The following is a 26,955-nucleotide window of genomic DNA, read 5'->3' as shown; positions in this document are numbered from 1 at the left end:
TCTTACGCTTATGATTTTCTGTACGTACACCGTTTTGTATGTAGGTCTGAGTCTGTTGTGAAAAAAAAAACTGAAGTCTTGCTAGACGAGATTGAAATCCCGATTTTTTTTTTTGCATAGTCTCATTGCATTATGAGATTTGCTATTTTTGCTCAACACCAATGTGTAGGCTTATGTGATCATTGGTTTGTTGTATTAAAAAAAAGATTTGCTTCTTGATTAAAAAAGACAGAATAATCACTAAGAAAATGAATAGTTGCAATCCTAAAGGGATATATTTACTTGAAACAATTTCTAAGTAAGATGGTATATAAAGAGAAAAATAACTTTTTTAGGTATTTTTTATTTCCGTTTTTTTTTACAGACTTTTTGTCACAACAAAGTCAGCAAGAGCATCATTTTTTTTCCATTGCATTGTTTTTTTTGTTTTTTAAGCAACCAAGAGGACAGTGACCATTTCAGAGCATAAAAGCAGAGGCAGTTTTGACATGCAGCAAAACAGGCGAGGCTGCTAACCAAGTCCCAAGGTGAGAGGAATGCTGATCCCCTCGCCCAACCATCCATAGTTTCAACCCTATAACCCCTATTACCCAGTACTCAGAACCCACCCAACTCATCCGATACAAAAACACAGACAGGCTGTAGCAACACAAGGATTTTAGCTGTGAAACCTTTTTTCCACTCAAGGGGCAACAAAATAAATGAAATCTCTATAATCCCAGTCATCCTATTACATAACTTTTACATAAATTGCTTTCAGTAATGGATTATTCAATATTGCAACATTCAACTTTTTTTCTTTCTTAGATTCCCAGCATGGTGATTTGTCAAGGAAGATATAGTTTTAAGTGTTACTCGGGTAACATTGGTCATTTATTCCACACGATATGCAATTGATAAACGGGCCAAGTTAGAAATGACATTTGGTGACCTATATGAGTCCTAGACCCTTCTCCGATGTCTCGAAAATGTCAAGGACTGGATAGATAGTTGGGTCTAGAAAAGAGCGGAGAGCAACACACAAGGTAGAGGCCACATAATTTTTTATCATATTATGATCAAAGTTTAATAGATGAAAAATGTCACAACCGTTCTCTCAAATCTATCTAGTACAGTACAGTGCAATAGGTGTTCATAGAAGTGGCCATACAATAATTTCAATATGGAAGTTATAAAAAAAAAAATATTAACATTCTACTTTTTTTCCACAGATTTCAGGGAGGACTGCAAATTTGAGCTGTGGAATTAAGGGCTAAGCTTTTTCATTTATCTTTTAAACATGGAGTCCTGTTTTTAATATATGCTGTATTTCAGGGACCAAGTGTTGGGCTTTCCCGCAGCGTTTGGTCCCAAAGAGAGACATGACTGAGAAGTCCATCTGTTAATGGCTACGGAAAGAGGCAAAAAAAGGAAGAGAAAATAAAAAATACAAAAAGGGGGGGAAAGGAAAACCAAAAACCAGACAAAATGACCCTCGCCAACAGACAGACAAGAGTAGTGCTAAAGACAGAGGTTAGTTGGGGTAAAGCATCCGTCTTTGGTCCAGGGACCACTTCATCCATCTGTCTGTCTGTCTGTCTGTCTGCCTCTTCACCCACCCTCTGCTGCAGTGTCTCACTTCAGGAGAGCCTTTATAGCTTCGCTCTCGGCGGCTTCCAACGCACTGAGGCCGTCCGGTCCTTTCCGCTCTTTGTCAGCTCCCTGTGAAGGAGAGGCAACATGACATAAGATAACAGAAGATGGGGCCCAGTGCATATTCATATGGTGAGGCGGTCTTAACAGGCAACAGAGTGGGGGTGGGGTTGTCAAGGTAAAGACCTGAATGCTGCGTAAATGGTGCATTTATATAGCTCTTTTATCCAAAGCCATTTACATAGATTGTGCATTACATTCACACACACATTCATACACCGATGGCGGCGGAAACCATGCAAGGCACCAACCTGCTCATCGGGAGCAATTAGGGGTTCAGCGTCTTGCTCAAGGACACTTCGAGAGTAACTCTTCTGGGGGAGCCTGGGATCGAGCTGGAAACCTCACAGCTTCCATCCGGAACTGCCGCCCCATCTCTGCCTCTTACAGGTTAATGGCCATGGCCATTAACAGCTCAATTGTAAGCTATATTATTGCATATACCACTGAAGCAATGATGGTGGAATCTTTCTCACACACTCTTTGGGTCACCTTTGACCCTAAAATCACTGCGTCTACAAAGCCCAGTCAGAGGAGCAAACAGCAGCACAGCCAAAACAATCGAGTGCTAAATGCTAACATGGAGAGAATGCGAATACAAAAAAAAAAAAATCGTCAACAGTGTTGACATTATTACTAAAGAGAAAACAACAGCTACAAAAGAAATGGAGACAGGGAACAAGGCAGACAAGCGCAGGAACTGCAGATTTAATGGGCAGCGGAGGAGCCGAGAAACATGCAGTGGTAGAGACATCCCTTTGTCTGGCCTGCCAACTTTAGCCTCTTAGCAGAGGGCTTACGGAGCCCAGGCAGAGAGACTCCATTGTTGCGTGGAGAAGCGGGCCGTCAGAGGCGCAGTCTGACCCAGTTTGAGTGCCAGAGAATGGCTGTTTGTGCCAACACGATGCCATAGGAGCGCCGGAGCGCAGCACCGAGCTGGGAGAGATTTAACAGGGCTGAGTGGTTATCTTGTCAGATCTAAATGTCTAATTGGCAGCGGGAAGAATAGGGGAAGTGGGTGAGTTTTGTCTATTCAGAACCATACTTCACTTTTTCCTGGTGAATATGAATCTGGTATAACTCCATGGCTTTCCTGGTGAATATGAATCTGGTATAACTCCATGGCTATCCGTTAACACGTTTTGTTGAAGTATAAGACTTCCTCTCTGAAGTTCAGACACAAAAAAGTTGAAGCTGAAATGAAGAAGTTTAACTATGAACTGCAGTTGACGGTGAGAAGCTCCCAAAACGCACGTTGTCTATTCCTATAATTCACAAACCAAAAAACCTTCAAAACGCAAGTATTGACACTTTCAACTGGTAACCCACTCCACACTCTGGCGTCTGGCAATCAGTTGTTGGGCCTCGCCAACTCTTCAGTGAGTCGAGATAGTGAGGAGGATCAGAAAGGTAGGAGGGAAGCTTCTTCCCTCCAGCTCTGGGGAAGTCATTAGTTACTCGTTCTTGACCGTGCCTGGGAAGTGGGAACAGACTCTGCAGGCCTCATTTAGACAGCGGGAAACAACATTACACCTTGACCCTAGCCCCCTGCACCACCACCAACCAACGCCTGGGAACAGACACGGGCATCTACCTGACAAACACAATTACAGGCCTGGTGTATACTACCATATTTGAGCCTTCTCTACCATAATGAGCCTTCTCTACCACTCACCAAACACCTGGGTTGCAACCAACAGGGCTGCTGCTGCAGCAGAAGGAGGGTCTGCCATGGATTCACACTCCCCGTGGGTATTTACTTCAGCTTTACAATAATAGCCTGAGCACCCCACCATCCCCTCTACTTTCCCCGTCTCTCAGGATATGGCGAACGATCTCCCGTGGCGATGGCGAGTGGCAGACAGTGGCACTCTCCTGACACTACTTACAGTAATGAGCTTGTCCACCTTAACCCGTTCAAACCGGGAACGCATCTGTGTGTCATTTTTAGATGTCTTTGGGCTATTCAAAAATAGCAGATATACAAGCTTGTGCCGCGCTATGAGCTTGTAGATCTGCTTTTTTTTTTTCGCAAGTTTGTGCAAATCTTTGAATATATATTTTTTTTTTCTCAAATCTTTACTTCTGGGGGATTCTACAAATGTCTTCTAAATCCTAATTTTTTTTTGAAAAAACGTATATTGCTATAATATCAGTGGTCCTCAAACTTTTTTCATGTCAAGGACCCCCGAAATTATATGTATTTGGCCGCGGACCCCCAACTCAAAATATGTTGTTCCAGGGACCCCCCAGAAGCAAAGATTTGAGTTAAAAATGTATATGTATTCAAAGATTTGCACACATTTTCACGATTTCTTTCTAAAAATAGCAGATCTACAAGCTCATAGCGCGGCACTCGCTATGAGCTTGTAGAGCTTGTATATCTTGTATATCTGCTATTTTTAGAAAGAAATCCCCAAAGAAATCTAAAAAAATACACAGATTTGTTCCCGGTCTTAATGGGTTAAATAATAATCCCTCATGAACACTTCAACTGTCCAAATAGTACTCGGTGAAATTGGAGGCTATAGCAGCCAAGCGAAGCACATGTCTAATGAACCGAAACGACCTCCCAGAGCCTCCCACCCACGTGCACAGAGAGAGAGAGACATCTCCATCATTCCAGATGATGGAGGCATGAAAAACCCGTGTTAGGACATACTGTAGTCACTTAAACGACACCCGGTCTGCCGACTTGTCCATTAAGTCTTAATTATGTCGTCGAGTGGAATGAAAAGGTCTCCCATGCATGAGGGCCTAATATATGGGGCCATGGAGGCCCCTTAGGATGGATTATAAATGTTGAGGGTTACAGGAAGTGTATTGACCTGCTGGCACCACTGTCTAATGTGCCCGCGGCCCTACGAGTGAACCTATTTTACATTACAATAAATGAGGGGAAGGATCGATGTATGGGAGCAGCCTGTGTCAGCCACGGTTAACAGAAAAATAATAGGGAGGGAAGTGTTATAAAAACTAGGTTGACTAGAGAGACAAGGCCCAATATATACCGTGACTGACAAATGCAAGGGCTTAAAGCATGTAAGGAATGCTGTAAGCGAGGAAAACTAAGTTCCATGTATGCAATACTAGGTCAGTCCGGTCAAAACATATTTGGTTCAGTTATCAAGTTAACTTTTCATGGTCTACTCTAGACTAAATTTGGAGAGCAGGAAATGGTCATCAGTGCAATCACGCGGAACTCATTTCCTGTAGCCATGCCCAACGTTTATCGGCATGATAAATCTTCTACGGAAATTCTTCCATGTCTGTCAGGCACAGACAGACATTCAGGACAGCACACGCAGCATAATTAGCTTTGGCTAAATAATATTGCCGTTCTGCTGCCTATTCAAAAGACCAGAGCTACTGTTAGCCAGTGGTGGAAAAAGTACTCAAATGTTTTACTTAAATAAAAGTATCAATACTGTAATGTAGAAGTACTCTGTTACAAGTAAAAGTCCGGAATAAAACATTTACTTGAGTGAAAGTACAAAAGTATTGGCATCAAAATGTACTTAAGGTACAAAAAGTTAATTTACTTAAAGTAGAAAAAGTAAAAGTACTAAAATGTTTGAAAATACCAGATCTACAAGCTCACAACACGTCGCTTCGCGACACGTTGTGAGCTTATATATATATATATATATATATATATAAAATAAGGCTAAAGTGGTTAATGTAGGTTTCATAATATCATCATTTATATCTGAAAAGTAACTAGCAGCTAAAGTTTTCAAATCATTGTAGTGGAGTAAAAGTACAAAATATTCGCCTCTGAGATGTAGTGGAGTAAAAGCAAAAGTACCGAAAATTAGAAATACTCCAGTAAAGTAAAGATACCTCAAAGTACATGTACTTAGTTAATTTACACCACTGCTGTTAGCCACTGCTGTTAGCCAAAGTGGAAGTGTACGAGTATTGTATACATGCACACGAGTGACGGTGTGTGTGAGACTGTGTGGGCTGAGGTTAGTGAGGGCCACTTCCATTGTTGATTTATAATGAACTACCATGCTCTCTCCAGTGACTGCCTCTCTGGGATATAGTCAGCACTCTGTGCACGGACCTGACGGCTGGGTCACCCACAGGGTTAAACAGGCCTTTCATAATTTACATCCAGCCAACGGCACAGCTAAACGCCCGAGGGCCAGGGGGTCACCTCCCATGATGCCGCACGGGAACTGAGCCATTTTTGTCCGCCTACACACATTTTCGTAGATTAAACCAAAAATAATAATTATTCCGTATCACAATAGCCCGACAGGCATGGTTCAGTAGTTTTCAGCGGGTCCCTTTATCCGTTACACCATGTTGGCACCAGTGTTGCAGGTGCTACAATCAAAAAGGTCTCGCTTCCGTACCATTCTCTCGTTGAGACAAAAAAAAGAGGGGAGGTGAAATCTCTTTCAGGACAGCGTCTTGTGATCAAGTCTCTCGGGGCGACTAGTGACCTTTTGGCTGCACCGTGGCGTTAATCCCCGCGGACAACTTGGCAAAGATGAGTGCCGAGCCGGGATGCTTTTGCTCATATCACTGCCCTGCACTGTAATCCCTGTTCAGATGAGCCACGGCTGACACAACGGACCCGTCTGCCTCGTCTCTTAAGATAGCGGGGCGATGGCCTTTTTAAATATCCATCCCAGAGGGCTTTCCATTGGTGAGGCAGAGGTGTTAGACACAGATTAGAGCAAGAGACTGTGTGTGTGCGTGTTGGGGACGGGCAGGGGGGGTGAGGCTGTGTCGCTAGTAGACACGTGACCGGTAGGAGAGGCGCACCAGCTTTTGCCACCGGATCGTAGTAGTAACTTGGCGACGCCCCCTTCTGTGACGCACGCGGAACTGCCTCTCACATGAGCGGACCGGCTTAAATAGCTCCCAAACCCCTGCATTACCAGGTATCTCCGTGGCGTCCACCGTTAAGCATCAAGGCTTCCAACCCAGCACCCCGGGATCGAATCCCCCTCCTGACGTTGTCATTTATCTTATCTAATGTGTCGCAAATTATTTTATTGGGATTAAACTGTTACGTCGGAGGCGCGCCGTCTCTGGCGGGCTTGAGCAATGAGAGGCACCGCCGAGCGAGCCGTTAGACGAGCGAGTCACCGAGCCGACTCAGCACCGTTCGAGTTATGTAGCGATAGGGACAGAATCGTAAATTATCAACAAAAAAAAAACGGAAGTCTCGCTAGACGAGATTTCAATCTCGTCTAGCGAGACTTCCGTTTTCTTCTCGTTAAGCTAAGAGGATGCCCCCATGAAGTAAGACTCCTCCGAGGAGCTTTTCAATTACCGTGCCTCATTTAGCCAGGCTAGGACGAGACGACTGCTCACTCACTGGGAATATCACCACGGTGGGCACACTGGGCTCCATAACACACACACACACACCTATTTATGATAGCAGTGATATGGATCCTGCTCAGAAGGCACGTTAGCCATCTGGACGATAACATACAGTCCTCTTGGTTTAAGTGTCCTGTTCTCTGTAGTATCGCCCCTGAGAGAGAGTATCACCCTTGAGAGTTAAGTCGTCAGAATGCTATGCTTGCTTAACCCATTAAAACCTGAGACCGATTAAGGTCTACAAATGCCTTCTAAAAGACTTGAAAAGATTTTTCAAAAATGTTTAAAAAAAAAAGAAGATTTACAAGCTCGCAGTGCGGCTCGAAGTGACGCGCTGTGAGCTTGTATATCTGCTATTTTTGAATAGCCAACGCTAAAATCTAAAATGACACAGATGCTTTACTGGTTTTAATGGGTTAAATGTAGCTCATATTCTTAACCCATTAAAACCTGGAACGCATCTGTCTCACTTTAGATTTCTTTGGCTATTCAAAAATAGCAGATATACAAGCTCATAGCGCGGCACTCTGTGCCGCGCTATGAGCTTGTAGATCTGCTATTTTTGAAAAATCTTGTTAGATTTTTCTCAAGAAAAAAGGCTGTCCCTATAGGACGCTTTAGGCAATGGGACACAGATGTAGAAGATAAGATTACATTTATTAAGCCCTGTTTGGGAAATTCCTTTTGAAATTAATAATGATATCATACCAGAATGCTGGCGATACACCTGAACGTAGAGTGATCCAGGCAGAGATAATACACACACATACCCACACACTCACCAGCCACTTTATTAGACAACTCTCGAACTGCACGTAACCCATTTAGACCTGAGGCAGATTAAAAAAAAAACTTTCTAAATCCTGACTAGGGCATTAACAGAATAATCGAATATTCAAATATTCGACTATCAAACCGACTATTCGACTATCAAACCACTATTCGATTCTATTTATTTATTTTTAGTGGCTTTTCTACAGCATACACGCAGCTGTGAGCTCTGGTGTGACTGTCAACTCGCATTCCTTGAGTAGAGTCATCAATGCCATTGAAAAAAAAAAAAAAAAAAAAAAAACATTATTTTATTTTTTATAATCAAATCGATTAATCGAATATTCGAATACTTATAGGTCGAATAATTCGAATGCTAAAAATCACTATGCCCTAATCCTGACCCAAGTTTTCTGGAAAACTTCAAATATTTATTAAAAAATTACAACAAATGTATGTTGCTATAATACTGTACTGTACATAGCAACAGGCAACAGGAACCCCAAAAGGGGTTCCTGTCCTGGAAGGTATAGTTACAAATAGGGGTTCACGCCCCAAAATGGGTTAAAGGGATATTTCACTTTAAAAAAAACTTTGGGTCATTTTATCATCTACTCAGGCTTTTGTGAACCCCCCAGACCGTTTTTAAGTTGCTTGATTCAGTATTTAGATATTTGATATTCATTTTATCAGACACGCCCCCCCCCCCCCCCCCCCTTCCTATACAAACCCATTATAACTTCAAACTCAATTTTTAACATGTTATATTCATCAAAAACACCCGTCCTTGGTTCTGGTGACTCACCCTGCCCTCCTAATACGCGAGGGGGCCGTGTTTTTTTGATAACTGAATCAAGCAACTTACTTAAAAACTGTCTGGGGGGCTCACAAAAGCCTGAGTAGACGATAAAATGACCCAAAGTTTTTTTGAAAGTGAAATATCCCTTTAACACATCCACTGCCAAGGGCTAATCTCATAATGTACTCACCAGTGTCATGTTTCATGTCGCCATAGATCTTGTTAAAATCCTTAAGATTGAGCGCTACACGGTCTGTTTACATCCGCGCGATCTCCCTGTATCTCCCAGTGAAAACCACGTGTCAAACGGGGCATCCATGTTTGAGTTAGAGCGGATTACGTTAAACAGTGAAATGCGAGGAGAAAAAACTACAGGAAGAGAATTGAGTTTCAGTTTCGTCTGTAGAATGGGAGCGGGCGTGAGCGTCAAAACCGGATCCCAAATAATTCTATTTCCTGTCATCAAACCGGAAACGGAAGTGGATCAAAAAAATTCCGAAAGTGCACCCGGACCGCGCATGCGCGAAAAGACCGCAGCCCGTAGGGCTACGGTCTCGGCGCTTAACAGTTGGATTTAACGGCCCGTAGGACTACGGTCTTGGCAGTTAATGTGTTAAGGATACATTTCAGCCATATAGAGACACACGGCCGGAAGCGGAAGGCCTACAAATCCACGCCCACTTTTGACACTCGGGGTCCGTTAGAACGATGAACTGCAGCTCTCAATGCAATCTCTATGAGAGGCATTGTAAAATACCGTCATTTCACTGGTTAACTACTGAGGCTGTAGCGATTTTTTTTGTGTTCTAATAATCTGTCCCATTTGTTTAATTTGTCCTTTTTAATGTCCCATATCTTTCATCTCGATATACTACCCACAATATACTATAATATACTCCATCAGTATGTCAAAACCGCTAGCAACGGAGATCCAGACTTTAAGTGGTCGCATCACGGACGCATCCCTTGAGGTTTTCAATACCCAGAAAACTGGCGAAAGTGGCCGTTTTTTTTACCCGTTTTGGTCATTATCTCTGGAACAGAAGGTCCAATCTGCTCAGTTCAAAGCTTGTTGGATGCGTGACTTTGAGGACATTAAGCACGCAATGACACATTTTCGGGTTATTTTCTTTTTTAGGGGAGGCGAGATCTTAGTTGGGCAGGCGACCGTCTCTCCTGCCTTTACAGTGGGTACGCTGTCAGTCGGCGCTCGTAAAGACAATGATGTCACTGAAATGCCTGTCTGCTGTCTACCCTCTGATGTGTTAGCATTATGGGTAACTCGTTAAAGTGGCAAATTAAATGTGAAACACATCAACTATTAAGAAAACAAGATGATATGTTGACAAAGACACTCCATACATTTGGAAACATATTTTTATTTAAATCAATATCGTCTTCAGTTAATGCAGGATAATTTTTAAAGTAGGCTAACTTTCATATCCTCTCATAGGGAATGCATTGGCAGCTGCAGTTCATCGTTCTAACGGACCTCGAGTAGCGGCGCTGTCTCAAAAGTGGGCGTGAAATTTGTAGTCCCCGTGTGTCTCTATGGCAGCGAGTCCTGTAGACATGGTCAAGACGATCTGCTGCAGTTCAAACCAGGCTTCAGAATGGGGAAGAAGTAACTTTGGTGGTTGTTGGTGCCAGACAGGCCGAGTCAGAGTATTTCAGAAACAACTGGGATTTTCATGCAAAACCATCTCTAGTGTTCACAGAGAATTGTGTGAAAAAGAGAGCAGCAGTTCTACATACTGTATATCCATCTCTCTTCACACACACACACACACACACACACACACACACACACACACACACACACACACACACACACACACACACACACACACACACACACACACACACACACACACACACACACACACACACACACACACACACACACACACACACACACACACACACACACACACACAGTGGTGGAATGAACTCCCCACTGATGCCAGGACAGCAGAGTCACTGCCCATCTTTCGCCACAGGCTGAAAACCCACCTCTTCAGGAAACACTACCCTTCCTCTTTGCCTTGCCCACTTGTTGTCAATTAGTTGTACGAGCTCTTGTCTTATTGGATCTTGTTTATTCGATACACTTATTTGTTTTAGCTCATTTGATTTTCCTATTTGTCTCATCTGTTTAAGAAAGTAGGTAGCTGATATATTGCACTTTTACCTTAGCGCTCGGTATACTCTAGAAGAGAATGCACTTAATACTTCTGGTGATTAGTAGTTTCCTCGCCTACCTATGTTGAATGCACTTATTGTAAGTCACTTTGGATAAAAGCGTCTGCTAAATGACTGTAATGTAATGTAATGTACTGTGGCTGAGCTTAGTGACGGTCTGCAACACCAAAGAAGACATTCATTTCACAGCTAGTTGGCTCGTTTTACTGGCGAAGACTTTGGGGAGGCATGACAACAACAGGATCTGGCCTAGAATATGATTATTTATATGCATCCCGCTGCCATGCAGGCACTTCATGGGCCAAGCTGTTTGGGTTCTGCACGAAGTGAACAGAGCCTTCAAAAGGAACACCTGCATCAATGTGTGAAGGGTGCTGTCCATTTAGCCGTTAAGGTCCTGACACACCAAACTGACTGGACCCGACTATTACAGACTACACAGAGAGATCAGAATGGGAGACGTCAGTGTTAAAAGGTGTTACGAGGCTGTTCCTACACACGGCACAGACTACAAGCTGACAATCAGCACATGCCGCTTTTCTGCGCCTGCGAGAGGGGAAATAAATCAACCATACTGGACGAATAAATAACAATATACTGTTGTGTTATACCCCTCGCAAAAAGACGGTTGACTGTGTGATGAATGCATCTATCTCTCTCCCCACCCCCTCCTCTCCATTATTGACACTTTCCCCAGCTGATTCAACATCTGAATCAGGTGACTGACCCATGCAGATGTCTCACTATACCACCGACAGTGCAGCACTCACACGCACGTTCTGTGACTTTCGGCAACAGCCGCTAAGCGACGGCCTGATGCCGGCTTATTGTGTCACTGCTCTTAATAGACCCTGCGCAAATCCTCTGCCATCCAACATTTTTATGGCTTCTGTTAAACAACGTTTTGCTGTATAGTCACTTTTGCTTTGCTACAGTTTGTGCCAGCTGTTGACCCTGTAAGCACACACACACACACACACACACACACACACACACACACACACACAGTGAGGGAGGCTGGGGGAAAAGATAGAGATGGAGGTGAGGGTAGAAGAGTGCATGAATGAAACATGTACACAGAATAGCAGCAGCGGCAGCACTTTGTAAAGGTACTGGGAACATTCCAGAGTTCCTACAAAAGGCAATGGGCCTTTTGTGGACCCTTTTTGTCATATGAGTTACCTCATCAGCAGTCATGGCTCGCATGAAGCATCTGACACAACAGGCACTGATGGATGGGTGAAGGATGGTCCTGTACAGCCCTGCCGGGTTTGACAGGGTCCGATTTCCCGGGGGCAAGTGTGAAACCTTAATAGATCTGCCCGCTCTGGCAAATACCAATTGAGCGTGAGGTTTTCAGTTTTTTATTCATACTCAAATTTCTTCGATCAGTTGCAAGCTGCCGCTGTCTGCCTTTTCTGATCCCGTTGCTCGCCGAAAATAAGATGATCTACAAGCTCACATAGTGTTGTTGTGATGCTTGTAAATTGCCTATATTTGGCAAGCAACTGTGTTGTATTCACTCTCGGGGAGGGAATTTCTCCAGTTACACAGACACAGTGCTATTTCGGCATTAACCCATTGAGGCCTGAGGTTCCGATTCTACAAATGTCTTCTAAATCCAAACAGTTTTCTGAAAAGCCCATGTCAGCCATGTCAGTGGTGCTCAATCTTCTTCATGTCAAGGACACACAAAATTAAATGTATTTGGCCGCCGACCCCCATCTCAAAATATGTTGTTCCAGGGACCCCCAGAAGCAAAGATTTGAGTAAAAATAATCGCTTTAAAACAATATATATATTCAAAGATTTGCACACATTTTTAAGATTTTTCAAAAATAGCAGATCTACAAGTTCTACAAGCTCGGTGCCGCGCTACGAGCTTGTATATCTGCTATTTTTGAATAGCCAAATAATAATGTAAAATAATGCTTTTTAGCTCAAATCAAAAGAGAGACACAGTAATGGTTTAAGAATGTGTGTGAAGTAGTACCGTGAAATTGCTAAACCGAAAACACCCAATTCACAAGTGCGTAATTGAATCGTGGATGGGGAACCGTATGGTTCAATATTAAAACGAGAACCGCTGGATGCCTAGTAGTATACGTGTATGGTGTTTCAAAGCGTCATGTCCTTTAAATTAAGTCATTGGTGCACACAAGACCCATATCGATCATCTAATACAGTTTATTAATTCAGTTGAATTGCCTTGCATGCAGTCGCTACATTTAATTTGTTCATGTTGCGTGCAACGATCACACAGCGTACACACACACACACACACACACAGCGTAGTACATATTTGCGTGTCAACAAAACAGATCTAAAAGCTAACATGGGAGGCACGGTGGCGCAGTTGGTAGCGCTGTCGCCTCACAGCTAGAAGGTCCTGGGTTCGATTCCCGCCGGGGACGCTGTGGGCGCTGGGGGCGTGTCTTCTCCTCCGCGTCATCAGCGCCCATACCCTAGGTGGGGTTGGCGAAAGGGCCTACTCTGTGTGGAGTTTGCATGTTCTCCCCGTGTCTCCTAGGGTAGTTAATACCCTCACAAAAACATGTAGTAATCCTGGTCGCTATACCGCCTCCCCCATGACAGCCGGGGCGCCTGATGGAGGGGAAGGGAACTGGTTGGAATAACGTGTTCCTTCCACGCGCTACGTCCAACCAGGGAAACTCCCCCCTGTCAGGTGACAAGAAGGTCAGTTGGCTCTCATGCCTGAAGGAAGCATGAGCTCGGCCCTGGCCTCCCTACTGTGGGGGACTGGTGTAGTGCTGGTGTAGGGCTGGTGTAGCGCCCAGGATCACTTAGGAAATTGGCACCGGGTGAAAAATATGGGTTACAAAAATCGCGGGATAAAAAATTTAAGAAAAAAAAATAAAAGCTAACATGCAAGTCGATGTAATGGATGAAATGGTTGTTCGCGTGTAGATTTGATGACGTTATAAATTTATAGGCGATGTTGAGTCGAGTACACTGCATACTACAGCTGAACTTTGTTCGGTTTGGCTGTCAAACAACTACAAAATCACATCATTCAGAACTTAACTCATTCACTGCCAGAATTATTTCTGGCCGTGTTTGCCCACTGCCAGAGATTTTTAATTGAAAAAAAAAGTACTAGGAGCCGAGATACAGAATTTTTAAGTTTTAAAGGGATACTTCACTTTCGGGCCGGGGAAACATTTTAAAAATATATTAAAAATAAATGAAAAAAGTTATGGAAAATGCATGGCCCCCTCACGCATTAGAGTGTCCTACTAATGCGTGAGGGGGCCATGAATTTTCCATAACTTTTTTCATTTATTTTTAATATATTTTTTAAATGTTTCCCCGGCCCTAAAGTGAAGTATCCCTTTAAGTTAACAAGGAAGTGGATAGGAGTCTAGATCTTCGAAAAATCATATCTCCTTGGTCTTTGGGTCAAATAAAAAATAAAAAATAAAAAAGTTTTTTACGTTCTTGGCAGAATTGGTAATTGGAAATAATTACGTTTTTTACGTTCTAGGCAGGGAATGAGTTAAGAGGGCCTGGCCAGAAGTTTGTTCATCTGTTCTGCGCCTCCGAGATGTTCCGACTAGTCGATCGGCTACTGTGATTGGTTAGAAGTTGCTGGTGGGTGGGATTTATTTCATTTTTTTCCTGCAGTGTAGTAAAGTCTTCATTCTGCTGCTGCCAGCCACAGGTGCTTCAAGTTAACAGCTGTACGTGTCAAATCAATGAAGATTTGTGCAACAACATGGCATATTTAATGACAAAAATGAATTTATAAACAAGCTGCCGTAGGCGAGTTTTGAGTGGCTGCATTTCTCCTGCCCGTGTGCTTTGCCGCAGCTCTCTGGCACTTGCTGCTCAATCGAGCTACTAGTCTCACGACACGAGCCAAACACTGAAGAAAGTTCTTGTTCATTTGGTTGGACTCTCTGAAGTATGTAGCCGCCTTTAAAGCTAAAGTACATAAATAAACCATAGTGTGAAATGTTAGTCTCACTGGAGCCCTGATGACATTTCTGATCTGAAATTACAGAGGGGGGAAACGGCCTCGAAACGGGAGCTACTACGAGGCACTAAAGCTAAGCAGCTAACCATAGTGTTCCTCGGATGAGCGTGTTGAGGTGTTGACGTCTTGGAGGTACCGAGACAACGGGGGATGATCATTTACGATTCTGTGCCTCGGATGGCGCGAGTCGACTGAAGGGTACTTCGCAACTCTCGGCATGAAGACTCGCTCGCTTTAGCTTTCTCGGCGGTGCCGCTCGTGGCTCAAGTCCCCTTCAGTCTGCACGCCTCCATCTGTGTCCGAAGACAAGCGCTGCGCTCCTGCACCCCGCTTATCCTTGGGAAACACGCGGCTCCTGGTAGGCCCCGGCCCCGGGAGCCGAGACAGGACGGGGTGGGTCGGGGGACTGGGGACCACTTAAGAGGGGAGGCAGCGTTCCTTCTAGCGTAGCTGCTAATTTTGTTTGTTGTCGTTATCAGCTGTGAGCAGAGCATTCGGTTTGCACCGCGGGGACATCAAAGCCTCCCGCTTGCTCCGGCGAATTCTTTTTTTTGCACCTTTTTCAAATCAGACTGGTTTTCTAAATCATACTGTGACATATACACCCCTTCATGTTCACAGGTGTGAGACAATCACACTCCTCTGCCCATGCTACTAATATGTAAAGAGTTGGAACCAATTAAAAAAGTATGGATAATAATAATGTAATAATATATTACAATTGAATATAATATTTGAAAAAATAATATCTAGCGTTTCACAAATAATCAATCAGGCAATGGATTTTAGTCTAGAAATATGTTGTGAGAGAAATGTACGTGCCTCACTGTGCCACACCGCCGGGCCTAGGCTGGGCAAGTAGAAATTTAGATGGGGCGAGTAGATTTAAGAAATACTCGCCCTGCACGGCAAGTAGGGAAAAAAAACCTAATGTCATACCCTGCCCTGTGTGTTTGTTTGTTGTGCGCGTTCATGCTCAAAAGATATGGTACCAACCTTTTCTAGCAGGATCTTGACGCAGGAGATGTGACCCTCATAAATGGCAGAGAGCAGGGGAGTGATCCCATGTTTGTCTGGGGCCTGCGGCGGGATAAGACAGAGAGAGGGGGGGGGGGGGGGGGGGGGGAGACACACGGTGAGAAAGACGGTGTGAAGCATATAAAGTGAATGAGAGAAAGACAGAAAATGTGGAGGCTCCATATATCGGCAGATCATAATCCGGATTTATATTTAGTTGGACACAAATGTTGTGCAACGAAAAAAGCAGATTTACAAGCGCTCAACATGCAGAGCTGCTATTTTCGGTGCGTGACACTGCAAGCAACACAGTATATATATTGCGCCCTGTGGGCGCAGCATAACTCCTACACAAGGGCACATCACTCATTATAAGAAGAAATAACTTGTGGGAGAAGCTTTATTTCCCTTTCTCCCGTTTCTTATCATGTCTATGAATTACAGGAGAAAAGCACACTTCACACACACACACTATTTATCTATCACATTTCAGCAGCCCAGACTCTTATCTGTGAGGAGGGGCGAGTTGCGCATTCTTAACATCATTTTGGGGAGCTGAAGGGGAGGAGGGGGAGCGAGTCTTTAGTTGGTGCACCTGCTTCGCTCGTCGCGTCTGAAAATCCCAGACTGATGGGGATGTTTGGCGAGTGGATAAGTAGAGTCGTGATAGATAACTTTTAAAGGATGTGCATTGTTTGCGACACGTCCCATTTCCGCTAAGCAGCAAGCTAGATAGATAGGCTTTGACTAATCTGGTTTCCAGTAGCGGGACATGCGCTTTGTTTTCTGCTGATTTTCGGCACTTCAATGAATGCATTAGACTGCTAGGCAGAGGCATTTGCAAATTGTGTGAGCCAATGGGGCTGCAACGATCTTCTTAGTGATTATTCTATCGATTACAGCCTTTTTACTTTTTCGATTAATGTTTGGGGGAGTGAAACTTCATTATGGACTTCCCTGACTTTTGTAGGGAGACTTTTAACCCATTAAGACCTGGAACGCATCTGTGACACTTTTTGATTTGAGCTAAAAAAGCATTATTTTACACTTTGGCTATTTAAAAATAGCAGATATACAAGCTCATAGCGCGGCACCGAGTGCCGTGCTACGAGCTTGTAGATCTGCCATTCATGCAAAATTGTGAACATGTGTGCAAATCTTTGAATATATATTCTTTTAAAGCGAGCATTTTTAACTCAAATCTTTGCTTGTGGGGGGTCCCTGGAACAAAATATTTTGAGATGGGGGTCCGCGGTCAAATACATATCATTTTGAGGGTCCTTGACATGGTGAAGTTTGAGAACCACTGATATAGAAACATACGTAATTCAGAAAACTGTTGGGATTTAGAAGACATTTGTAGAATCGGCTTCAGGTCTTAATGGGCTAAATAGAGTTTAGGTATTCAAATGCAATGAATGGTTTGGCTGGAGATTAGTGAGGACAAAAGGTCTTTTATTATAGTTGATGACTATTCTTGCTCTAAAACAACAGGAGGAGCAGTTAAGTTCCAGACTGATGAAAAAAAAACATGGAAGGGGGATGAATTGAATGAAAACTAAAAGTGGAAATGTTTTCATAATTACCGGTACTTTCATTATGAAAATGTATAAAAACATAGGCACACATGTTAGTAAATGTATTTTCTGGGTAATACATTAAATAAATATATCAATTCAAAGCATAAATATTTTTTGCAAAGTATTGTAAGCTGAGAAAGTATGAAAATCCTTGTAAAAATGTTGACGCCATATTTCTCAGACCTTCAGTTTTCAGAACATAAGCTGTATACCTCTTTTTGTAGCACTGATGCTCTATTTTCATATGAAATATGCAATAAAATACACCAATTTACTGCATTTGGCCATAGTCGTCTTCATGATCAGTAGGCACAAGGCAAGAGCTTGTTCTTGCCGCGGGTCAACTGAGAACTGTGAGCGAGGTCAATTATTCCTCCTTGTGCATTTGGAAGCGTATTGCTAAAGGTTAGCGTATAGTCCCTTGGGAGACCTTTAAGAAAAGCTGCTAATTACAACAACACAAGCCCTCCAGAGTTTTGCATGTCAACATCACTGCATGGTTAAGGGGCCTTTAGTGGAATGAGCTCAACGCTACAGATACAGTAGGAAGGCTACTGAGGCTCAGGGAAGGGGATACAGCATGACCAGTGTATGAGAGAAAACGGCTCATAGATTAAACTATAGATAAATAACATGCTCTAAACAGGATAATCTATCCTTTTATTCCATCTGCTTTGACTATGAATAGAAGCAGCCATACAGTAAAGACCGCCATATTCCGCATCACTGCACGACGTGCTGGTAAGTAGGCAAATGAATGCAAACGGTGTGTTGAGGCAAGGTGAGAAATTGAGAGTGAACGCCGTTAACATTTGGTTACTGTCGCTCTTACATTAGAATGCCCTAGCGTGTCTGAGATCATGTCTAGACGGGCGGGTTCAAAATCTCCGGAGAAAAATTCTGCCGGATCCTATTGGTTCACCGATCTGTCCGTCAGCCCCGCGCCCCTCCTCCTCCCCAATGTGTAGCATTGTTGAGAGCCCTGACGTCACAACATTTGGAGCGACGCCCACTGCACTCTGGTTGGTTGGGGGAAATGAAACACTTCCTATTCCAGGAACGTCAACAGGCTGGTCCAGGCTCTTATTTTTGAGCAAAACTAAAAAATAAAAGCCTGGAGTTCCAAGGCTACTGTCGCTCTTACATTGACATCTGCTCCCATAGACAGCAGGAATTCCAGCATCTCGTCCTGGCCACAGTCCGCAGCATAGTGCAGAGGCTTCCTCCCGCCCTCTAAGGTCCTGTTCACGTCCTCAGCCTGAAGAAAAAAGAAGAAGAAAACACGTGTGAGATTATATCATACACAACATGCAAGTTGCAGCAAGCCAACCGTTTGCATATATAGCTTTGAGGATCCTCATTTGCTTAAAAAAGGAGAACTTGTGCTGTTGATACAACCTCTCGAATATGACAAATACAGTAAATGGCACACAATGTTTTGCCATTGACTTCCATGCTGTGGTGTCGTTCGGCCCCAAACTGTCAAGGCTGCAGCTAAGCGGAAATACACACACACACACAAACACACACACACACACACACACACACACACACTGTACCGAATAGTTCAAAGCCTCATTCATAAAAAATAATTATTTTCTTTAAATATTTGTTGTCGTCTACAGCAGGGGTTTTCAACTGATTATGAACCAGGGACCACCAGAATGACTGAGAATCAACCTGGGGACCACTGATGTGTTGGGAGGGGTGATATGGGCGTGGTGTGGGGGAAAGCTTGAAATGAAATAATGACTGTTAAATGTGTTAATTAGAGGTGAATTTCCTACATAACTATATGCATGGTCAGGGACCACATGCAATACCTTCACGGACCACCAGTTGAAAACCCATGGTCTACAGCTATTCATTCTGTTTAAACCAGTGAGGTTTCTGCACATTTGCCCATACGGATTAGGGTACACCGACCTTCATGGAGTCATTTATTTTGATGAAAATCTATATTCATTAAAGAATGTTGATATATGCTAAAGCTGGACTCCTTTAATCAGATGAATCACTTTATTCAAAGTGGGTGTTTTGTTTTGTTTGAGATTATAAAAAGTAAAGATTTCAAAAAGTGTAACATAAAAAAGAAAAGTGGCCTACTTGCAAGTGTGCACAAGAGATTTGGTGGTGATCGGCCCAGCAGTTGTTTAGCTCAGCGAGATTAGCTCCCGAGACACAAACACACAGACAAAGGAGGACACACAGACCGACCGACCCTCTTATCGACCGCTAGACTCCTGCAGAGCCACAACGCCATAAAACTAATGTTATGCGGCGCTCAGGTGGCACAGAGGTCAAGTACCTGACTGCCCACTATCTGAGTCTAGGGGTTCGAATCCACGTGGTGCACCCGGCTTGCCAAGCGTCTAAAAAGAACACGACTGGCCATGTTTGGGGGAGGGAAGCCAGGGCGACAGCAATCTGCACTATAGCGACACCTATGGTTAGGGCACCACGCCTGTTAAGTGGAGGGAGTAGGATGGACGTCCTCTCAGTGGGGGCTTCTCACTGGCCCATAGGGTAACCCTAACCCAAAACACAGAAATGTGCGGGGTAGATTCATTTGAATAACGAAAAAATAAAAATTTAAATTAATATAGGGCTAGGTAGTAGGTATTGTTCAAAGAAATGTTGATACCGGTACCAATACCTTGACTTTGATACTGGTTCCTGAACAATACTTATTTCCATATTAAGTGAAGAAAAGTAGAAATCATTCAGGATAAGCAGAATTACATACAAACTGCTGACAAGACGTGATTTTGTTAAAAACCGTGGCTGCATGATACTGAGCGTGTCATCTGATGATACACGAGAGAAGAACAAAAGGTAAGGTCATTTTATTCAGAATACGGTACTGTGAGGATTGGAAATGTCCGTTTTTGCTGCAGTACTCCTTTCCCAACTGAAACAATCAGTCTTTGTCTGAGGGAAAAATATGACATGGCATTTTTCCTCGACGGCATCAAAGCAGTTCGGCCGGTGACAAAAGGTATCAAATTACGATTTCACTCAGACATTCAAAGCTTCATTTAAATACCCTTAGTAGAATATTTCACACAAAAAACAAGCCCTACATAAAAGGTGTCTGTAATAGGAATGCACGGTCTGGGCCGCATCGTGGCGGTCCAGGCACCCTAAGCTGCAATGCCAGCCTGACAGTGTGTCGCGGGATCGAATCCCCTTCCCCGACGACCTTTGCTGCGTGTCACTCGCCATCTCTCCCCCCATTTCCTGTCAGTCTACTGTCCTATCTATAAAAGGCATAAAAGCCCAAAACAAATCTTTTAACCCATTAAGACCTGGAACGCGTGTAACTCTTTTGATTTGAGCTAAAAAGCATTATTTTACACTTGGGCTATTCAAAAATAGCAGATCTACAAGCTCATAGCGCGGCACCGAGTGCCGCGCTACGAGCTTGTAGATCTGCTATTTTTTTTTAATCGTGAAAATGTGTGCAAATCTTTGAATACATATATTATTTTAAATCGAACATTTTTTACTCAAATCTTTGGGGTCCCTGGAACAAAATATTTTGAGATGGGGGTCCGCAGTCAAATACATATCATCTTGAGGGTCCTTGACATGAAAAAGTTTGAGCACCACTGATATAGAAACATACGTTTTTCAGAATACTGTTGGGATTTAGAAGACATTTCTAGAATCGGCTTCAGGTCTTAATAGGTAAAAAAATATATATATAATAGGGATGCACAATATTGACATTTTGGCCAATATCAGATAACCGATTAATTGCATGGTCAAATCAATACAGATACTGATATTATAAGATAAGTTTACACTATGGTTTACCTTACATATATATAATATATAAATATATAGTGCATTCTTATCACCCGAATAGTTAGGCCTACTAATGAACATTACACATATTAGTTCAAACAACTTAAATGTAGTTAAAAGATGTTACATTTATTTTTTACATTGCTTTTACTTGTTCTACAAGTACTGTAGTAGACCATTAAGCTTCCCCAGAAAACGCTGATGGAATCCGCTGCCTTCAATCATCTCAAAAAGGGCATAAGGCCTCCACACAGGTGAACAAAGTAATAGCATGTGTCCGAGTTTGTGCAAGAAAGACGCATATCTTGTTACCCAAGACCCCCCTTCTATGAAAGACCTGATCTATTCTGTCGGATGACAGTGCTAACATGGCTATCCGTTTCCTCAGCGGGGGCCCCAGCGGCAGCAGATCTGATAAAGGCAACAACCCCATCAGGGCCAGGGAGGGGGGGATGGATGAGCAAGAGCCCTGGTTCAGGAGCTGGTGCAGGCCTGATAATCAGGCCTGGCTTAGGAAGGGTTACAGACAGGCTTTGGCTAATGCTCACGCCGCGATGATAGCCGCCTCTGACAGGCTTACACACAGAGATCCTTCTCCACAGATTGACAGACACAGACGCAATGCACCCCCTTAGCCATGGAATACCATTCATCTCAGACGGAGAGAGGCTTGGTTCTCCAGGCCTGCTGGCAGGCGTTTGTTGTTTGAAGCCAGGCAACCCACATTATTATGCGATCTGATTAAATATCTCCATCTCTCTTTCCTTTCCCCTCTACTTTGCCAAAAGAACTGCATTGAGGACCTTTAACCCATTAAAACCAGGAAAGCATCTGTCATTTTAGATTTCTTTGGCTATTCAAAATAGAAGATATGCAAGTTCATAGCGCGGCACCGAGTGCCACGCTATGAGCTTGTAGATCTGCTATATTTTTTTTATCGTGAATATTTGTACAAATCTTTGAATATATGTATTTTTAAAGCGAACATTTTTAACTTGAATCGTTGCTTCTGGGTGTCCCTGGAACATTTTTTTTTAGATGGGAGTCCGCGGCCAAATACATATCATTTTGGGGGTCCTTGACATGAAAAAGGTTTTAGAACCACTTGTACAGTATAGCAACATACGTTTTTCAAAAAACTGTACATTTGTAGAATCGGCCTTAGGTCTTAACAGGTTAAGTCACTTTTCAGCAGTGTAATAATGACCATTGACCAGTTCAGTCACATCATCATAATCCATAACTGCAACTCATTGACCTTTTTTCAGTTCAGTCACGTCATCATAATACATGCCTGCTACTGATTCACCTTTTTCAGTCCAGTCACATCATTATAATCCATGCCTGCTAGTTATTCACCTTTTTTTATGCTCTCCCCTGAAGGTCAAATACAACAGAGAGAAAATAGGATTCCAATTCTTAATTTTACACCCAATCCACCTGGATCCATTAGCAATGATGGAAACCTAGCCTCAACCCACCTCTAATAGTTTTTAAATGTTACCTTCCATGGCGAGACCTGCAATTGCCGGTACAATGGAAATGGTCTCATTTTAGCCGAGGGAAAAAGGGCAAAGTATCCAGACCTCAGAATATAATGACATGTCCACGGGCTGCAATAGGGAGTCTTTCCCATAAAATACGGCAATTTTAATCATAATGATCTTGGATAAATAGGGTAGATCATGGCCACACTAGCATTACTCCATCATGGCGGGAATTGGTCAAACACATTCTGGCATCTTTCCTAAATGTCTCCAATAAAGTTAAGGGGAAAGCACTAGTCCACAGCATTTCACTCAATGTTGATTGTGCCAACTGCCAAACAGAAATGGGCATGTTTGTTGCTTATTTTCACAACCTCCAAAAAGATAATGACCTTTTTCTGAATTTCTATGAATTTCTGCTCTAGGGGTGCAACAGTTAATTGCACTAATCAATTTACTTAAATCTAATAAATAAATACATACCGAAAATAGATGCACCGCGTTGTGAGCTATTTTTTTCCTATTTGCTTGACACTGTTGTCTGATCAACCACACTAATTAACACACACAGCCTACAAGTGGTTAAACCCTCTGGCGTCTCGCATTTTGTTTTATAATGCAATTTTAATGGGTCCTACATTTAATGGGACCCATTCAAAGACCCCCCCATGGGTCCCAGGACCCACTACACTGAAAACATAACATCACTGAACAGGTCTCGATTCATCAATTTGTTTGTCTATTGTTGCTTGTTTTTTTGTTTTTTTTAGTGGGGACTGCGGATAAAAATGTGTCCAGTCTGGTGTATTTACATTACATTGCTATGTATTGTTCATTAATATACGGTGTCCTGTCCAAGTAAAAAAATAAAGTAAAGCAATTATAAATGGCTAAGAAAATAAATCGATAGTTGTAGCCCTACTCAAGTTCTGCCTTACACACCACTCTCTGCCTTACACACTACTCTCCCATGCTAGTCAACTTTTACAGCAGTAGACTACAATATTCAACAACATTTATTTAAGATAAGCTAAATTATATTTATTTAAGTTACATGATAATGTCACTATTAAATAGGAGATTTATCAGCGTATCAGTCATATTCCAATGCGTTGTAACTTGACCAGACTGGGTTAGATTCAAAACCACCAGCAGGGTTTCAATATCGGTGGTGTGGTTACAATAATAATAAACACACACACACACACACACACACACACACACACGAGAACAGGATGTGTGCATACTGCATACAAACCAAGTTGGCTACACAAAGCTAGTTTTAGTCTAAAATGAGATCACCACAACCTCGAACAATCTAAAAAGAATTGCCTTCCCACAATTTACAGCAGAAATTGATTTTTGTTTGTCCACATATAAACAGTTTTACAGAATGAGAACACAGTATGTAGGTGTGTTAGACGTATGGATGGGCCCTCAGGTACCCCACCCAAAACACATCCATGTTATACTCGACAGAGGCTGGAGCACATTGAAACAGAACTCACAAACGCAGCAATTGTCAGGCTTGCATGAATGATTTACTGCTTAATCCAACTATAACTCAGGGTCAGGGCTTTGTGTAAGAGCAACCCGTGGCATGATGCTACATTGATCACAGGTAAAACACACTTGTTTTTGTCCAATAACTACAACACACAAGTAGATGATTTAGACTCCATCGCCCACAAAACCGCTGTGGAACTGATTCAGACAATGTCGTCAGACTAGCAGTGGTGTGACGTAACTACAGTGAGTACATTTACTTAAGTGCTGAGTGAGGTATTTTTTTACTTTACTGGAGTATTTCCAAATGTCTGTACTTTTACTTCCACTCCACTACATCTCAGAGGCGAATGTTATAATTGTACTCCACTACAATTATTTGCACACTTTAGTAATTAGTTACTTTGTAGATTTTGATTATTAAGCTCACAATATTGTGAGCCATTTTCAAAAGATTTTTATACATGTGAAAACTTGTGAAATGGGGGACAGTCTACATAATGAGTACTTTCTACTTTTGGAACTTTAAGTACATTTTCATACTAATACTTTTGTACTTTTACTCAAGTACATTTTCAATTCCGGACTTTTACTCGTAACAGAGCGTAACAGAATTTCTACATTGCAGTATTTATACTTTTTACTCAAGTAAAAGATACGAGTACTTTTTCCCACCACTGCATAGCACAGGTGCAGTTTTTCTGTCCAGTAACGTGGGCCTTGCATCAGCTTAACTTCAGCTGACAGAGAAAAGACCCCCGCCCACACAGACCGGCGGGGCCCGTAGGGCACAGTGGTGGTTAGATAAATGAGCTGATATAGCCGATCTACAAGCTCGCGACGCGTTGTGAGCTTGTAGATCTGCTATTTTCAAACATTTTTGTACTTTTACTTTTGGTACTTTAAGTACATTTTGATGCCAATACTTTTGTACTTTTACTCAAGTACATTTTGAATTCTGGACTTTTACTTGTAGTAACAGAGTATTCTTATTTTGCAGTATTGGTACTTTTACTTAAGTAAAGAATTTGAGTACTTTTTCCACCACTGGTTGTTTAGCTTGTTAGCTACAGTCAGTAGCTAGTCAGTCACACACACACACACACACACACACACACAGGTGTTTCATAATAACATTACTACTGTGCATAGAGCTTGGTTAGCTAAACTGTAGCTAACTTCGTAGGCTACCATTAGCCAGTCTGCAACCCCTAAGTTAGCTGAACATGCTCCAACTTATTTGACGTGTTGTTGTTGTTGTATCACATTGTATAGGAACACACAGTGCGACGAGTATAACAAAACGACGCCGTTTAAAACAACTCATTTGTAATGGTGCTGCTGCTGCCTGTCATTAGCCAGTCGAGCTAACAACGTTAGCCAGGAAGACGTCTAGCTCTGATGGATGAACTTCAACCTGGTGTTTGCACCGTGTCCCTTTTTAGCCCGTACATCCACATAAACGTTCAGATTTCAAATATAAAGTGCTTACCCCATGGCCACGGATGATACAATTATGTACGGACCCTCATCGTACCCGTATCGTCCGTATTGTTCAATAAAAAAAGCCTTTTAATCCGATTGGTGGCCATTTTCTCCATGTATTTTTGACTACGCGACCCTATCGGTTGGAAGGTGTATTGCACTCTGATACATTATAACTCTATCAACTCTATGAAAAATGGCCACCAATTGGATTAAAATGCTTTTTTATTGAACATCACGGAAGATACGGGTACTTCTGAGGGCCCGGACATAATCGTAACATCCGTGGCCATGGGGTAAGCACTTTATATTTGAAATCTGGACGTTTATGTAGATGTACGGACCGTATATGGAGAAAGTGCAAACACCAGGTTGAAGTTCGCCCACGACCGTCGTGTGACCCAGGGCCAGTAGGGAAGACGTCCAAACATTCAACAGCGCGAGGGGGGGAAACAAACCTGACCAACGGGTTCTCATCGTTTACCTTTAGCAGGAGATTCTTGACCTCGTCCAGGTCTCCGTTCTTCAAGGCCCACGTCAGTTCTTTATCTCCCATCTTATATGTGTTTTATATGGTCGTGTTTCAAGCCTAGCGGTGTGGCTTCTTCTTTCAGGCAGGCTGTCAACTTAATGCTAGTGCGGCTAAAGTTAGCTCCAGCGTTGCCAGGTTTTGCGAGAGAAACAAGCAACCAGGTATCCAAAACGATGCAGGATAGGTGGTGGGCACTGTAGGGGCACCTCGATGTACAAATTGGCTATTTTGTCCAAAATGTAAAAAAATACGAAAAAAAGTGGGAAATGTTTTAAAGTAAAGTATACATAATTTGAACATGGTTAAACATTCGACATTTGGTCTAATATTTCTAAAATTGCTACAAAACCTGTACATCCGGTCATTTTGGGGCATATACAAGAAGTTGAAGGATACAATTAAGTCTGATAATGATGTACCGGTGAAAACAAGCCCAAAAGAAGCGACAGGGCTACATGAGCCCTTTAAACATACATGGGCTATTCGAAAATAGCCGATCTGCAAGCTCGTTGTGAGCTTGGAGATCTGATATTTTCAACAACTTTTTTTTTTTTTTTCTTCTTTCTTTTAACAACATTCACAAATCTGGTACGGGGGTCCCTGGCATGAAATATTTTCAGATGGGGGTCCGCAGACAAATACCCATCAATTGGGGGGTCCTTGACATGAAAATGTATGAGAACCACTGGGTTAAACAACATCACACGGCAAGCCCAAAATAATCAACTACA

The 26,955-nt window shown here is 42.7% G+C and overlaps 1 protein-coding gene across 1 annotated transcript; it reads right to left on the bottom strand.

Annotated features, from left to right (window-relative positions):
* Nucleotides 1-323: 323 nt before the first annotated feature.
* Nucleotides 324-26,362, bottom strand: mtpn (myotrophin). Its single transcript, XM_080421308.1, has 4 exons — nucleotides 26,177-26,362; nucleotides 18,549-18,662; nucleotides 15,804-15,887; nucleotides 324-1,701 (listed from the first exon to the last, which is right to left on the bottom strand). Exons 1-4 carry the CDS (start codon nucleotides 26,246-26,248, stop codon nucleotides 1,615-1,617), a joined length of 357 nt encoding a protein of 118 aa, XP_080277434.1. The 5' UTR covers nucleotides 26,249-26,362; the 3' UTR covers nucleotides 324-1,614.
* Nucleotides 26,363-26,955: the final 593 nt, after the last annotated feature.

Source organism: Gymnoscopelus braueri (genome assembly GCF_963280865.1).
Source record: "Gymnoscopelus braueri genome assembly, chromosome: 23".
In the NCBI taxonomy this organism is placed as follows: Eukaryota; Metazoa; Chordata; class Actinopteri; order Myctophiformes; family Myctophidae; genus Gymnoscopelus; species Gymnoscopelus braueri.
This window is presented reverse-complemented; position numbering and strand designations above follow the sequence as displayed.

Coding starts and splice junctions, on each gene's coding strand:
- mtpn (XM_080421308.1), bottom strand. CDS start 26,248: ATGGGAGATAAAGAACTGACGTGGGCCTTGAAGAACGGAGACCTGGAC. Junction 18,663..26,176: donor TCAAGAATCTCCTGCTAAAG/GTAAACGATGAG, acceptor TTTTTTCTTCAG/GCTGAGGACGTGAACAGGAC. Junction 1,702..15,803: donor TCAAGATCCTGCTAGAAAAG/GTTGGTACCATA, acceptor TCTCCTTCACAG/GGAGCTGACAAAGAGCGGAA.